At 41.1% G+C, this 17270-nt stretch overlaps 1 protein-coding gene across 1 annotated transcript in view; it reads left to right on the top strand.

The window, feature by feature from the left end:
* The first annotated feature begins 8052 nt into the window (after positions 1-8052).
* The window catches only part of LOC124711313 (actin-related protein 2/3 complex subunit 3-like), a 41184-nt gene continuing 31966 nt past the window's right edge, over positions 8053-17270 (top strand). The window contains exons 1-2 of the mRNA XM_047241330.1: positions 8053-8186; positions 8329-8502. Coding sequence (XP_047097286.1) covers positions 8181-8186; positions 8329-8502 — 180 coding nt within the window. The 5' untranslated portion in view covers positions 8053-8180. The remainder of the gene's footprint in view (positions 8187-8328; positions 8503-17270) is intronic.

Below are 17270 nucleotides of genomic sequence, written 5' to 3'. Positions count from 1 at the left end.
CGATCGAATGCGTCTCCATCATCTTCAGGCGAAGTGTCGGGATATCGTCGGTCGCAGGCTGATATCTCTGCTGGAGCGAGATGCTTCCCGCCACCGGCCAATCATGTGCCTGCGGAATCTCCCGATGCGCCTGGAGCGGACGGTGGGGGTGGGGGTGAAGGGGGGGGGACGCAGGTGTTGGAGTTCGTGTCCCGGCGTCCGTCTCTGTCTGCTCTGTCCATGGCCCTTGGTGGAACGGAACGTTCTTCTCTGATTTTCCTGATTGAAGGCTCCCAGGCTGTGCTGATATGGTACCCACTGCCGCAGTTAATTAGGTTGTCGTGTAACCATATTTCTCTGGACTCTTTGATTACTGAGTCCCCAAAATCCGTTTGTACTGCATATTTTCTTTGTGTCCTCGAAATCGAAGTTGGGCTTCTCGTTAATACTATGTTCCGCCACAGCATATTTGTTGGTCTGACCTGATGTGTTCATTGCACCGCTGTGAGATGTAATGCTGCGTCTGTCCTATATATTGCATCCCACATTCGCATCTGGTCTTCTACACACCAGGTGCCGTCAGACCTAGTGGATCCTTGGTTGAACCGAAAAGGTCTTAGATTTTTCCCGCTCCACAGAAAACAATCTTCATTTTATGTTTCTTGAGAATTCTCACGATCTTGGCAGTTGGAGGACCCGCATATGGCTGGAACGCACAGTCCATTGCTTTGTCATCGTCTGGTCCCTCTTCTCTCTTCTTGTGGTCGGTCTTCAGGGCTCTCCATATTTGTTTCTCACTGTATCCATTTTTCTTGAAGGTGTCCTTGGGGTGTTTGAACTCTCCTGGCAAACTTGTCTTATTGCAGATGGACCTGGCCTGTGCACTAAGGTGTTGAGTACAGAATTGCGTTGTGCAGGGTGGTGGCAGCTGTTGGTATTAAGGCAGAGTTCTGAGTGTGATTTCTTTATATACACTGCGTGTCCCAGTGTGCTGTCCATGTTTCTTGTCATCAGGAAATCCAGAATGGGTAAGCTTCTGTTCTCTTCTATCAACACGGTAAGTTTGATATTTCCATGTATATACAAGGGCGATGTATTTGAGGACAATTTTATCGAAATAGAAGAGGATGTAGATGAAGATGAAATGGGAGATATGATACTGTGTGAAGAGTTTGCTAAAGCACTGAAAGACCTAAGTCGAAACAAGTCCCTGGGAGTAGACAACATTGCATTAGAACTACTGACAGCCTTGGGAGAGCCAGTCCTGACAAAACTCTACCATCTGGAGAGCAAGATGTATGAGACAGGCGAAATACCCTCAGACTTCAAGATGAACATAATAATTCCAATCCCAAAGAAAACAGGTGTTGATAGATGTGAAAATTACCGAACTATCAGCTTAATAAGTCACAGCTGCAAAATAGTAACCCGAATTCTTTACAGATGAATGGAAAATATAGTAGAAGCTGACCTAGGGGAAGATCAGCTTGGATTCCATGGAAATATTGAAACATGTGATGCAATACTGACCCTACGACTTATCTTAGAAGCTAGATTAAGGAAAGGCAAACCTACATTTCTAGCATTTGTAGACTTAGAGAAAGCTTTTGACAATGTTGACTGGAATACTCTCTTTCAAATTCTAAAGGTGGCAGGTGTAAAATACAGGGAGCGAAAGGCTATTTACAATTTGTACAGAAACCAGATGGCAGCTATAAGAGTCGAGGGACATGAAAGGGAAGCAGTGGTTGGGAAGGGAGTGAGACAGGTTATAGCCTCTCCCCGATCTTATTCAATCTGTATATTGAGCAAGCAGTGAAGGAAACAAAAGAAAAATTCGGAGTAGGTATTAAAACCATGGAGAAGAAATAAAAGCTTTGAGGTTCGTCGATGACATTGTAATTCTGTCAGAGACAGCAAAAGACCTGCAAGAGCAGTTGAACAGAATAGACAGTTTCTTGAAAGGAGGATATAAGATGAACATCAACAGAAGCAAAACGAGGATAATGGAATGTAGTCGAATTAAGTTGGGTGATGCCGAGGGAATTAGATTAGGAAATGAGACACTTAAAGTAGTAAAGGAATTTTGCTTTTTGGGGAGCAAAATAACTGATGATGGTCGAAGTAGAGAGAATATAAAATGTAGACTGGCAATGGCAAGGAAAGCGTTTATGAGGAAGAGAAATTTGTTAACATCGAGTACTGACTTAAGTGTCAGGAAGCCGTTTCTGAAAGTATTTGTATGGAGTGTAGCCATGTATGGAAGCGGAACATGGACGATAAATAGTTTGGACAAGAAGAGAATAGAAGCTTTCGAAATGTGGTGCTACAGAAGAATGCTGAAGATTAGATAGGTAGATCACATAACTAATGAGGAGGTACTGAACAGAATTGGGGAGAAGGTGAGTTTGTGGCACAACCTGACTAGAAGAAGGGATCGGTTGGTAGGACATGTTCTGAGGCATCAAGGGATAGCCACTTTAGTATTGGAGGGCAGCTTGGAGGGTAAAAATCGTAGAGGGAGACCAAGAGATGAATACACTAAGCATATTCAGAAGGATGTAGGTTGCAGTAGGTACTGGGAGATGAAGAAGCTTGCACAGGATAGAGTAGCATGCACTGCATCAAACCAGTCTCAGGACTGACAACCACATCAACAACAACCAGTGAAGTGTTGATGGAACTCTAGCAGTTTGTCCCTGCCATGTGGCCAAACTACAAAACCATCATCACAATACCTATAGAAGGCTTTTGGCTTATGTTTAGCAGTGTCCAGTGCTAGCTATTCGAAGTGCTCCATGTATAGGTCGGCTATGCCTGGTGCTAGGGGGGAGCCCATAGCTACATCACCTGTTTGTTTGTAGAACTTCCCACCACATTTGAAATAGGTGGTGGTTAGCACATGGTGAAAAGCTTGATGATGTCCTCGCCAAAGTAAAGCCAGGGAGTTTTCTACTGGTACTCGTGTGAATAAGGATGTCACATCGAAGCTGACTAGCAGGTCTTCATTTTCCAGCCGCATGTCCTGTAGTACCTTCACAAACTCAGCTGAGTTTTTCACATGGTGTGGACCATAACTCACCAGAGGTTTTAGCATCTGTGATAAATGCTTAGCAATACCATATGTCGGCGAGTTAATAGTGTTCAAAATAGGTCGTAATGGGACGCCTTGTTTGTGGACCTTTGGGTGCCCATAGAGACGTGGTGGTGCCGGTGCCCTCAGGTACAGTTCCTGATGATATTCTTCTCTAGTCCCGAGTTGTTGAGCATCTCAACGGTCTTGCGAGTCACTGTGGTGCTGGGGTCCTTCCCTAGTCGTTTGTAGACAGGATCCTGCAGGAGGGCGTCGATTTTTCGCCAATAGTATTCTGATTTAAGCTGCACTGTCATGTTGTCCACTGCCAAGACCTCTGTGTCCTGGTCCTCCCTGAGTGCCCGTAGTGCCTTGTTTTCTGTCCCCGAAATGTTATTCTTTGGCATCTTCGCTTTGTCTAGTGCTTTGCAGGCGTCTCTTCTTACTTCTTCTGCAGCCTCATCAGGTAGTCTCCTTATGGCTTGCTCTACCCCACTTATGATGTCCCGTTTCGGCAGGGTTCTCGGAACTGGGGCGAAGTTTAGGCCCTTGGACAGCACCTCTTGTGTTGGCCCATCCAGTTCCTTGTTTGTTAGATTAATGAACACCTTGTTGGGAGATGGTTTTTCTTTCTGTTGTCGCACTTCCAAAAGTCGAAGGAATTTCTTGCACTGCCTTTTGGTGGCATTCTTCTTGGACCATTCGCCATTGGCAAAGGTATTGCCTTCTGTCCAGTCCCAGGTGTGTTCTGGGAGACAGGAAGCCAATAGGAAGTGTAGAGAAAGCAGGCTTCTAGCGTTCTTGTCGAGTTCCAGACTTGTGGCCCTCTTTTTGCTCGTACTAGGGACGCTCTCGGCTGTCGTGAGATGTGTCTCGTCCTGTTGGTATTGACGGGATGCCGCAAGTTGGCGAACTTAGGCCTCACTTCTTTATACTGACATCAGAGTAAGAAAGCCAACTTGCTGAGCAGCTTCCCCTTCTTGCTCCATAGCTTCTGCAGCCTCTTGTAACTGCGATGTATATCCTCTCCATAGAGGTATGTTAAATATGAGTGCCGGCTTTCTCAGCGAATTTCATATATGAACTCTTGACGGGTTTTCAGCAGAGTAGCGTCGTCGTCTCGTAGCAGCGTTTCGATGGAATGCGTCTCCATCATCTTCAGGCGAAATGTCGGGATATCGTCGGTCGCAGAGTGATATCTCTGCTGGACCGCTGTCCGTTTCCGACCGCCGACCAATCACATGCCCGCAGAGTCTCTCTATGCTCCTGAAGCGGCAGATGGTGTGGGAGACGCGTGTGCTGGGTTAGTATTGCTAAGAATTTATCACAGATGCTAAAATCCTTGGTCGGTTATGGTTCACACGATGTGAAAAACTCGGCTGAGTTTGTGAAGGTACTACAGGGCATGCAGCTGGAAAATGATGACCTACTAGTCAGCTTCGATGTGAAACCCTTATTCACTTGAGTACCAATAGAAGACTCCCTGGCTTTACTCAAAGAATACTGTGAGGAGGACATAATCAAGCTTTTTCGCCATGTCCTAACCACCAAATGTGGTGGGAAGTTCTACAAACAGATAGATGATGCAGCTATGAGCTTCCCCCTAGCACCAAGCATAGCCGACCTATACATGGAGCACTTTGAAAAGCTAGCACTGGACACTGCTAAACACAAGAGAAAAGCCTTCTACAGGTACGTTGAGGATACTTTTGTAGTTTGGCCACATGGCAGGGACAAACTGCTAGAGTTCCATCAACACCACAGTGGTATACATGGAAATATCAAATTTACCATGGACATAGAAGAGAACAGAAGCTTACCCTTTCCGGCTATCCTGATCACAAGAAACATGGACGGCTCCCTGGGACATGCAGTGTACAGAAAGAAAACACACATGGACCTCTATTGTAATGCCAACAACTGCCACCACCCTGCGCAATGCAATTCTGTACTCAACACCTTAGTGCACAGGGCCAGGTCCATCTGCAATAAGGCAAGATTGCCAGGAGAATTCAAACACCCCAAGGACACCTTCAAGAAAAATGGATACAGTGAGACACAAATAAGGAGAGCCCTAAAGACCGACCACAAGAAGAGAGAAGAGGGACCAGATGATGACGAAGCAATGGACTGTGCGTTCTAGCCAATGCGGGTCCTCCAACTGCCAAGATCGCGAGAATTCTCAAGAAACATAAAGTGAAGACTGTTTTCTGTGGAGCGGGAAAAATCTAAGACCTTTTCGGTTCAACCAAGGATCCACTAGGTCTGACAGCACCTGGTGTGTAGAAGACCAGATGCGAATGTAGGATGCAATATATAGGACAGACGCAGCATTACATCTCACAGCGGTGCAATGAACACATCAGGCATGAACACTTGGGTCAGACCAACAAATATGCTGTGGCGGAACATAGTATTGACGAGAAGCCCAACTTCGATTTCGAGGACACAAAGAAAACATGCAGTACAAACGGATTTTGGGGACTCAGTAATCAAAGAGTCCAGAGAAATACGATTACACGACAACGTAATCAACTGCGGCAGTGGGTACCATATCAGCACAGCCTGGGAGCCTTCAATCAGGAAAATCAGAGAAGAGCGTTCCGTTCCACCAAGGGTCACGGACGGAGCAGACAGAGACGGACGCTGGGACACGAACTCCACACATGCGTCCCCCCCCCCCCCCCCCAACCCCTCCGTCCGCTCCAGGCGCATCGGGAGATTCCGTGTGCACGTGATTGGCTGGCGGCGGGAAGCATCTCGCTCCAGCGACCGACGATTTCCCGACACTTCGCTTGAAGATGATGGAGACGCATTCGATCGAAACGTTGCTACGAGACGACGACATTACTAGGCTGACAACCTGTGAAGACTTGATATAAGAACAAGTTTATGGTTTTTTCAGTGAACTGTCTTTTCATGAAGCATCTCCTCCCATTTTTTTGCTATTTATTTTTTGTAAATTTAATTCTAAAAGCAGAGCAGAGTGATCTGAGATACGTAGGTGCAAAGAGAAATTGGCAGTGTCCTCAAATGTATAATTTGTTAAAATATTGTATATGCATGTTGCTGTCCACTCATTTACTCTGGTGAAGTCAGTGAAATTTAGTCTATAGCCATGTTCTTGAATTATGTCAATAAACTTAGTTGACATGCTTCTTTTGCTTGCTGCATCTACGTTAAAATCAGCAGCAATTTCAATTTTTTCCCTATTTTCTTTAGTGAGTGTATATAGGAGACACTGGAATTTTTATAACAATAATGTATTTAGGTCACTACCTGGAATTCTGTATATAGAGATAATGATGATATTCTTTTGTTCTAGTTCTACACAACAACTTTCAAATACAAGCTCTTCATTTAGAAATTAAAATTTGTCTCTTTCTTTCTATTCCTACAAATTGTTAATCAAAATACAGGAGCCTCCACGAGAACTGTTTTGCCTACAAACACAACTAGCTATCCTTAAGTTTTCTAATTTATTTAAAACTGTGATTGAATCTTGCGTGAGCTAGTTTTCGTTTAGGCAAACGACTCTGATATTTCTTCCTTGTGAAAGAATAATTTGCAGCTCGTCAATTTTTGTGGTTTTATCGTTAGGACATGTTGCATTTAGGCCGTTCATGTTCCAGTGCATTAGGAATGAAGACTTAATTACACTTACTTATAGTTTCCAACGTATCTTTCCTTGAATAGCCCTCTTCACGTTTACTGTTGAAATTTTCTTTCCAGAGCGATGTTTTACACGATTGATGTAACATTTCTCTGGAACCACTTACCATAAATTATATTTACGAAATAGGCCTACAGGCACAAAACTCTTAAGCCCGGTCCACACGCAACGATCTGTCTGCGCAGACATCGGCGCAGATGTCTGTACATGCAAAAGATCGCTGCAAATGTGGTGTGTTCACACGACACAAACCCCAATCTACTACTCGCCCGCCATCTGTCGGTGGAAAAAAGAAATATCAGTGGCTAGCGACTACACTCCCCGTAAACGTCAAAAATTTAATTCAGTTCTTTTAATATATAGAAATGGAGGAAGTTCTGTTGTGGTCTGTGTTCGCAACTTGCGTTGCAAAAAACATTCAGACCAACCGCAGGAAACAGAGAAAGCGGTCAAAATGGTGTAGACAGTGGCTGGAAAAGGAAAGCAGTTTTCTCACGTAAATTTACCGCGAGATTTGCAGGGCGAACCTTAAGAAAGCCAAGCAGATCAAAATACCATAACGTTCGCTGGTATACTTGATCTACTCCTACACCCGATCTTCTAGGTTTCTGAACTTTGGATAACTCTTTTCGGTAAACAGTTCGCAAAGAATTTTTAATTTTTTTATTACTATTTCTCTCTTTGCCGAGGGGTCAACTACCCGCAATTTTTCAATTAGAGCATTGTATGGTGCCGTCATTTTGTCTCGGTCACTATATTTTTTACTTTTAATCTTCCAGAAACATGGGTGGTTTCTATATATTTCAATGAATTCACTAACAACCTCTCGAGAACACTGACGAGTATCAGCCATTTTAATGCCCTGTGCGCACAAATACAAACACTAGACTGAGCAAACAGCTGTTTCGCGCCAGATTTGCGGTGATCTCCTGTCCACACGCTCCAACTTGTCTGCGCAGATGTGGTTTGAACCCACAGATTTGAGAGGTTTCGCTCAAACCTCCAACTCCAACTTCCAGGTTTGCACACACCTCAGGTTGGTGCAAATCTTCTGTCCACACGCAACGATCTGTCTGCGCAGATGTGATGTGCGCAGACAGATCGTTGCGTGTGGACGGGCCTTTAGTGCCAGCCCAAATGCAGCGTATACTGTAACATAGCGTCCAGTTCCCAAAAACCGTTGCAAAACTTTTAATAATATTCAACTCTTAGTTTTTTTGAAAATTATCCTTTTGCAAGCATTAATCGATATTCAGGGAACCATTGTCACTGCTGTCGTTCATTTCTCACAGCAGAATTCTTATCGTTTGTTCTCTACCACTGTTATCTTTGAGAAGACAAAAGTCGTCGCCAAAGATCATCAATATACAATACTGTGTTGATGTGCGGAAGTGGTTTGTGTTTTGATGTGTGTTGTGTAGTTTGAAAAGCAATTTTGAAGTCGCAGTCGTCATAATGCCTGTAAGCTAAAATTTTGTTTCCTGTTCTGCCTTAACAATATCTTCAACACCAGCAGCATCAGTAACACTTGATGAAATCGACATTTTATTTTTGTTTCAAGAAATGGGTGTGACACCTTATCAATGCTGTTGTCACTTTTCAGGCGTATCATTCAGGCTTTACGGAATTTAGCCAAGTCGTGGGTAACATGGCAATTTTACCTTTTAGAACACAATTTAGAGGACCAGCGCCTACATTCACAAAGGATACAGACATCATTGATGAAGCGCTGTACTACTTCAAAGCAAATGTATTCTTTAGGACGTACGAAATAAAGGTAAACCAAGTCTTAAATATTAAAATAGTTGCCATGTTATAAGAACAAAGGAATCCACAGTATAATAATAAACGTAAATATAGAGTGCATATCTGCCTTTGATTCTTTGATTTATGAAAAGTGACAATCTAATTCTGCAGTGGAAAAGTATGTATTCCTGAGCTCATTCTTATGTGTAATTGTGATAAATCTGAAACTGAGTAAGGTAGAAGAACGAGTCTTTGACAGTATTCCAGTAATTGACACTTACCTCAGGTGTGTGAAATAATAAGGAAAGTAAAACCAGCCTCCTTGATATACACGTACAGGACATTTTATGTCTTACTATATGTGGCATCATCGTAGGTTAGGAAATCCTGAACACCAGATTTTGTTGTAAGGAGAATAAACTGTAAAATGATTTATGATGTGTTGAGAGCAATTTTACCCTACTTTCATGAAGACAAATGTTAAGGTAAAGCTCTTCTTTATTGCCTGGTGTGTGATATTTACAAGTTAAGTTTAGTAATAGTATTACATGGAACTGACCCATGATATTGCATGAAGTAAAGCAACCTGTTAAAAATAAGATCAACTGTACCTGCTAATTTTAAGGTTGGGTTATAAGACTGTTACGTTATGTTTTTTGATGATCTGGTCTTTGATACTCCCTGTCAATGACTGGTAGAATGATTTTATTTTTACAGTGAGTTCAGAACATATCAGCAGCCAAAATTAATTAATTTATGAATTCTTATCTTGGAATTTTCTTTCTGTAAATCGTGGTTCCGGTGGAAGTCAGTCACTGGAACAACTGGCTTCTAATGACAAGCATCTTGTTACAGATATGAGGCACAAAAGAAATTACAAGCCCGAACAAATTGCAAAAGGGGTACTAGTTGTCCAGGCAGGCATTATAATGGCTTTTGCAGCCAAATAGTTTGATGTGCCGAGTGTGATATTGTGTTTCAAAATAAGCAGCAAAGGTGTCAAATCATGCACTACGCTGACTGAGGATGAAGAAAATATTGTAGTCTAACAGCTTTCCTCAGCTTGAAAATTGCACTATCCAGTTGTAAAAGACATGTTGCTGGACAGTGTACACTAGGGAAGAAGTGAAATGTAATGATAGAACCAATTACTGATGGAAGACAAGGCAGAAAATAATATACATTACTTATTAAAAGGCATCCAGTTTCAAGTGAGAGAATAACATGGAACTTATCTTCCCATGAAAATGTCTGTGAGCAACAATGTTGGATATCCCCCCTTCCCCCCTTCCCCCCTCCTGCTTAAAGGAAAAAGTGATTGCATGTAAGAGGAATATAGCTGTAAACTCTGTTGGGAAAGATAAGTAAGAAAATCTGACTTCGCTTGCCACAGCAAATGCTGCTGGTAAGCTTGCTCTTCCTATGATTGTTTTGTCGTATGAGAGAAGTCCTGGCATAATAACTAACATCGTACCAAGGACATGGGGAATACCTATAAAGAAAGTGAATAGTGCTTATTGCATTGTTTATTTTACAGTCAATGGTCAACTGAATGTCAGTGTAGTGAAACAGACTCAGTCTTTCACAAATTAACAGCACCTGTTCTCTTGTCTGCATGAGCAAGACTAAAATACTAGTTTCTCAATTGTGTGGATATATTTGAAAAGGCTTGAAATGATGTGTTACTTCTGAAAAATTCTCATGGCAGCTTATGTCTGATTCCCGTTGTTTTTCATGTATGTTTCTTTTATCTGTTCATAATTGTTAATTGCAACCAGTCAAGCAATGTTTGTATTACATTAATGAAATGTGTTATTTGTCTAATATTCTGTTTATGCACTTTTCCGTATTCTACTTACCATAGAATGGTTTGGAATAAGTAATGTAAACAGTTTTAGGATGTTCAGGAAAACTCTAAGAAAGCTTTAGATTATGAAACGTTTCAAGCAGTAGGTTGAAAGCCATATAGGAAATACATAAATATCCTCATTATAGTTTCAAAGAATGGTGCTTCTATGTTAATCTGTTGTAGATGTGAAGTCATTCGAATGTAAATTTTCTTTTTAGGATAGGTGGTTCATGGTGTGGGTTCCTGGTATCATGTTCTAGTTCATGAACCACGGGCAACGTATGAGTGGCCAAGTAAGTGGTCCTGACAGTCAGGATACCAGTTACTTTGGAATAAGGCTGGGCATATCGGACATATTACGAGTCGTGGCCACCTTTGTGCTCAGGCGGCAAAGACTACCAAATCCACCGGTTAGTCCCTCAACCGTTAGGGGTAAAACTCAATGGGACCCGGGGCAAGTAAGGCTGGCAACCTGCTTCCCTGGTACTATAAATATGATGCTGGCAACAATCAGAGCAAAATGCCTCGGCCCTTTGGAAGTGACGGAGTCCCACCTCTAATTGACAAACCAGGGACTCCTAAGATATGACTCGGCAAACGAAAGGTAACCAAATGGGGAGCTATTAATATCAATTGGGGCTACTCTGGGAAGAAGGTAGAGCTGGCAGAGGCTGCAAGTAAGATGGGATTGGACGTTTTAGCTGTTAGTTACATTCGGGTAAGGGGTGAGAAAGAAGAGGAAGTGGGAGAATACAAGGTCTGCCTATCAGGAGTCAAAGCAGCAATAGCACAATGGGGTGTAGGGCTTTTCATCAGGAAAGAAATGGAACCCAGTGTAGTTGCAGTAAGGTATGTAAACGAATGACTGATGTGGATAGATTTGACAGTGTCTAGCAAGAAAATTAGGATTGCGTCAGTATATTCACATTGTGAAGGGACAGATCAAGATAAGATGGATAGTATTTATGACACACTCAGTGATGTAGTTGTTAGAGTAAAGGACAAGGACAGTGTTCTGCTCATGGGTGATTTTAATGCCAGGATTGGAAATCGAACAGAAGGGTATGAAAAGGTTATGGGTAAATGTGGAGAGGATATGGAGGCCAACAGGAACGGGAAACAGCTCTTGGATTTCTGTGCCAGGATGGGCTTAGTAATCACAAACTCCTTTTTTAAGCATAAGAACATTCACCGGTATACTTGGGAAGGCAGGGAACCAGATCTGTCATTGACTATATAATAACAGATCAGGAATTCAGGAAGGCTGTGAGGGACACACGTGTATTCAGGGGATTCTTTGATGACACTGATCACTATTTAATCTGCAGTTAAATTGGTATTGTGAGGCCAAAAGTGCAGGAGGTCAGGTCCATGTGTAGGAGGATAAGAGTGGAGAAACTTCAGGATAAGGAAGTCAGACACAAGTACATAACAGTGATCTCAGAAAGGTACCAGTTAGTTGAATGTAGTCAATTGCAGTCACTGGAAAAGGAATGGACAAGGTACAGGGACACAGTACTAGAAGTGGCCAAAGAATGTCTTGGAACAGTAGTGTGTAAAGGTAGGATGAAGCAAGCAGCTTGGTGGAATGACACAGTCAAGGCAGCCTGTAAAAGGAAAAAGAAGGCATATCAAAAATGGCTACATACTAGAACTCAGGTAGACAGAGAAAGTTATATTGAAGAAAGAAACAAAGCCAAACAGATAATTACAGCATCCAAGAAGAAATCTTGGGAAGACTTTGGAAACAGGTTGGAGACCTTGGGTCAAGCTGCTGGAAAACCATTCGGGAGTGTAATTAGCAGTCTTCGAAAGGGAGGTAAGAAGGAAATGACAAGTATTTTGGACAGGTCAGGAAAACTGCTGGTGAATCCTGTTGATGCCTTGGGCAGATGGAGGGAATATTTTGAAGAGTTGCTCAATGTAGGTGAAAATACGATCAGTAATGTTTCAGATTTCGATGTACAATGAGACAGGAATGATGATGTAAATAGGATCACATTTGAGGAAGTGGAGAAAATGGTCAGTAGATTGCAGTGCAATAAAGTGGCTGGGGTGGATGAAATTAAGTCGGAACTTATCAAATACAGTGGAATGTCAGGTCTTAAATGGCTACACAGGATAATTGAAATGGCGTGGGAGTCGGGACAGGTTCCATCAGACTGGACGAAAGCAGTAATCACACCAATCTTTAAACATGGAAACAGAAGATATTGTAACAACTACAGAGGTATATCTTTGATCAGTGTTGTGGGTAAAATCTTCTCAGGCATTGTTGAAAGGAAAGTGCAAGTATTAGTTGACGACAAATTGGATGAAAATCAGTGTGGGTTTAGGCCTCTTAGAGGGTGTCAGGACCAGATCTTTAGCTTATGGCAAATAATGGAGAAGTGTTACGAGCGGAACAGGGAATTGTATCTATGTTTTATAGACCTAGAAAAGGCATATGACCGGGTTCCTAGGAGGAAGTTATTGTCTGTTCTACGTGATTATGGAATAGGAGGCAAACTTTTGCAAGCAATTAAAGGTCTTCACATAGATAGTCAGGCAGCAGTTAGAGTTGATGGTAAATTGAGTTCATGGTTCAGAGTAGTTTCAGGGGTAAGACAAAGCTGGAACCTGTCTCCACTATTGTTCTATGGATCATATGTTGAAAACAATAGACTGGCTGGGTGAGATTAAGATAGGTGAACACAAAATAAGCAGTCTCGCATATGCGGATGACTTGGTTGTGATGGCAGATTCGATTGAAAGTTTGCAAAGTAATATTTCAGAGCTAGATCATAAATGTTAGGACTATGGTATGAAGTTTAGCATCTCCAAAACGAAAGTAATGTCAGTGGGAACGAGATATAAACGGATTGAGTGCCAAATAGGAGGAACAAAGTTAGAACAGGTGGACGGTTTCAAGTACTCAGGATGCATATTCTCACAGGATGGCAACATAGTGAAAGAACTGGAAGCGAGGTGTAGCAAAGCTAATGCAGTGAGCGCTCAGCTACGATCTACTCTCTTCTGCAAGAAGGAACTCAGTACCAAGACTAAGTTATCTGTGCACCGTTAATCTTTCGACCAACTTTGTTGTATGGGAGTGAAAGCTGGGTGGATTCAGGTTGCCTTATCGATAAGGTTGGGGTTACGGATATGAAAGTAGCTAGGATGATTGCAGGTACTAGTAGATGGGAACAATGGCAGGAGGGTGTGCACAATGAGGAAATCAAAGAAAAACTGGGAATGAACTCTATAGATGTGGCAGTCAGGGCGAACAGGCTTAGATGGTGGGGTCATGTTACACGCATGGGAGGAGCAAGGTTACCCAAGAGACTCATGGGTTCAGCAGTAGAGGGTAGGAGGAGTCGGGGTAGACCAAGGAGAAGGTACCTGGATTCGGTTAAGAGCGATTTTGAAGTAATAGGCTTAACATCAGAAGAGGCACCAATGTTAGCACTGAATAGGGGATCATGGAGGAATTTTATAAGGGGGACTATGCTCCAGACTGAACGCTGAAAGGCATAATCAGTCTTAAATGATGATGATGATATTCAGGATAGAAACACAGTTCAAGAATTCCACAGTGTCCTTTTGGAGTCGTATATTACGATAATACTTGAATTAGATATTGCAGAAGTCAGTACAGCAACTACTGTTTTGGGGAGTGCGGTTCAAGTCTTAACTTACTCATAAAGGCACAGGTCTCACACAGGGCTCCATTATATTATTGTCAATAAATGATAGATTTGTTTATTCAGCTAGGCCACAAATACTTCCCTTTTTCTGATAGGATGGTACCACAAACCTAACAACTTTGACATAAATAAGATGTAACACTAGCTTTCCTTCCCTTCTTTTTTAAACTTTTGTGCTCATTGGCAGACACTATTTGATCAGGCAGTAGTTGTTTTTAATATATGAATATTGTTATCTGGTGACCTTATGTAATACTTCCACAATGTGACAGTTATTTCTCTGTGATGCTCTCTGCCAAGAAATTACACTATCTATACCTCATTTAAGGATATACTAGTCTGAGTAATTTTCAGTGCCAGTTTATTTATTGCCTTGTGAAAATTATTTTACAAATTAAATTATTTCTAGAAATTTCTGCATTCATGTAAGTCTTCCTGGTATGAATTATGCAACTTCTTGTGGTTATTTGACATAACTTCTCCTCCTATGTGAAAAAAGTGAAGTATTTTAATTATGTTAGAAGATACGAGTGTGTTTTGTGGAATTAATAAACAGTGTGATACTGCGCTGACAGACGAGTGACCTCTTTAAGATGGTAAAGGTAAGACCCTCAAGGAACACCTAATAGGTGATGTCACTAACAATATTAAAACAAAAATCAATGAACTAACAGACCTTCAAACATATTATAAAAGTGAAAATATCAGACGAAAGTGGAAAAATTGTTTTTCAGCATGGACATAATTGTAACTGTGAAACAGTGGTGTATATACAAAGAGCAAAAGTTGCAAAGCAGTCTGTCACCAGTGTCTTCATTAAAGAAATAAATAAAATAAAATAAATGCACCACACTTATTAGCTTCACCAATTAACAACTAACTATCACCTTCCAAACTTACCAAAACATCAGACTGTGCACTCGTTCAGTCTGTTACCTCAACATCCATTAAATATAAATGCAAAGCGTAATAGCAGTATCATAGTCTTCAATACACACATCATGTCCACTAGATTCCTATACTGACAGGTGTAGTATATGACACAATATAAACTGCCACCCATAGTAGATAAACTACATTTTGTTGAAGAACACGAATGATGTTCCAATTAAGGGTGCAGTCACAGTGGCTCCAATATTGGTGGATTCCACCGATGACTGACATTGGCTGGGGACAGCTGATCTTTCCAAAACAGTATGCCACTGTATGCACAGTGACCATATAGCCGATTCTATCTCCTGAACATACAGACTTCAGATGACAATCGGTGAAATTCAGATCATTTTGTTTTCTTCATTCAAATCAACCAACATTCTTGCACACAAAATATGGAGTGTGGGAAATTGTTAAGTTTAGTCCAAGAAAGAGTGAGTTTGTGGCGTCTTGAGGCTGAAGATATAATTAGGATATAGTTCAGACTTTATAGACTGAAATCACAGGTTTATTCAAAACTTCAAATAGGCGAATATTTACTGGAAATTTTAGGCATAGATTATAACCTCAAAAATTTATTTGTTCAAATGAAAAAAGTGATCTATCTTTTATGCTTATAGCCACTGTATTGGATCCTTTTTGTGGTAGGTTGTCTACAAATTATTATTACTGCTTACTGGCCTTGTATGCCAGTAGGGTAGTGTACATGTGTTGTATGCTACGTATTTCCACTTTTAATTGCTTTAGGTTTTCAGCGTAGCTTATGCTACACTTTTTGCGTGTCTTTTATTTATGTGCTGAATAACAGTTACTGAAGGTTAATTGACATACTTCAGCACAACTTTAAATAAATACAGTGAATCAGAGTGTTTATAACTTGCTTTTCAAGGTCACCAAGAATTATCTTGAATATGTAACAGAACATTTTTCCTGTTATCTCACATATTCGTAGAACTTGTCTGGTTAGGCCTTTAACCGAGAACAGTATGTACAATATTCTCCATGTTCTTTATGAGACAGGAAAGCTCGTTCACATGCATTCGGCTTCTCTTTAATAGCAAAAGCTGCTATGCAGTACTCATATTGAAACACAGTGGCATCATGGTGTCCACCTCACCCTAAAAGGTTAAAATCTAAATCTAACCTACCACCTCAACTCTGCCAAAAACTATGGAGGTTATCAGATGCACCAAGACCAATATATGCGATGATGGGATATATGTTCTGTTACATACCCAAGATAATTCATGGTGTTCGAAAAGCAAGTTATAAACACTCTGTTTCACTGTACTTGTTTAAAGTTGTGCAGTCACACATCAGTTAACCTTCAATGACTGTCATTTACCACACAAGTAAAAATCAACCATAAAGTGTGGAATAAGACACTCTGAAAACATAAAGCACTTAAAAACGGAAATATGTGCCATACACTACATTTCCAAACCATTTCATATTAACAGTCACTAAACTACTGGCATAAAACGCCAGTAAGCAGCAATAATAATTGTGGACAACCAATGATAACCTACCACAATAAAACATCTTGTATAGTAGCTATAAGCTTGTAAGATCCACCACCCTCTCCATTGAACAAATTATTTTTTGAGGTTATAATTTACGCCTAAAATTTCCAGTAAAAATTTTACCTATTTGAGGTTTTGAATAAACCTGCAATTTCTATCCTTAGATTCTGAACTATATTCTGATTTTGATATTTTCATCCTCAGGATGCCACAATCTCACTCTTTCTTGGACTACACTTACCCGTTTCTTACACTTCATATTTTATGCGCGAGAACGTCGGTTGATAAAAAAAAAAAGTATTTCACTGATTGCCATCAAAGTATGTATGTTCAGGTGATAAGACCAGCTATAGTAAGACCGTGCATGTAGTGGCATACTGATTTGAAGAGATCGTCCGTCTCCGGCCGATGTCGGTCGGCAGCAGAATCCATTGATATTGGAGCCATTGTGATCGTAACCTAAGACATACAAACAAATCAAAAGTCTAGTTCATGGTCATTGGAGTACTTAATATTTTGTGCAGCAATGTCGTCAGCACTTGGCGTGATAAATAATGGGAACAAAAAGGATGCCACCTGGTAGTTCTGTGCAAGCAGTTTGAGAGCAGTTGACTAGTGACCTGTTTTGAAATAAGAGCCAAAAGAATAGTATGGCTTCCACGTGTCAGTATATCACTGCCTTGAAAATTATAACACATTCAGTAGAAACAGTCAATTAAGATAGAAAGTTTAATTTGCTGCTAGTGTCACTTGCAGCAATATATGCTGTGCTGTTAGATCCTATCATAACAACAACCTTATAATTTTC

This window comes from Schistocerca piceifrons, chromosome 8, assembly GCF_021461385.2.
Source record: "Schistocerca piceifrons isolate TAMUIC-IGC-003096 chromosome 8, iqSchPice1.1, whole genome shotgun sequence".
Classification (NCBI taxonomy): Eukaryota; Metazoa; Arthropoda; class Insecta; order Orthoptera; family Acrididae; genus Schistocerca; species Schistocerca piceifrons.
This window is presented reverse-complemented; position numbering and strand designations above follow the sequence as displayed.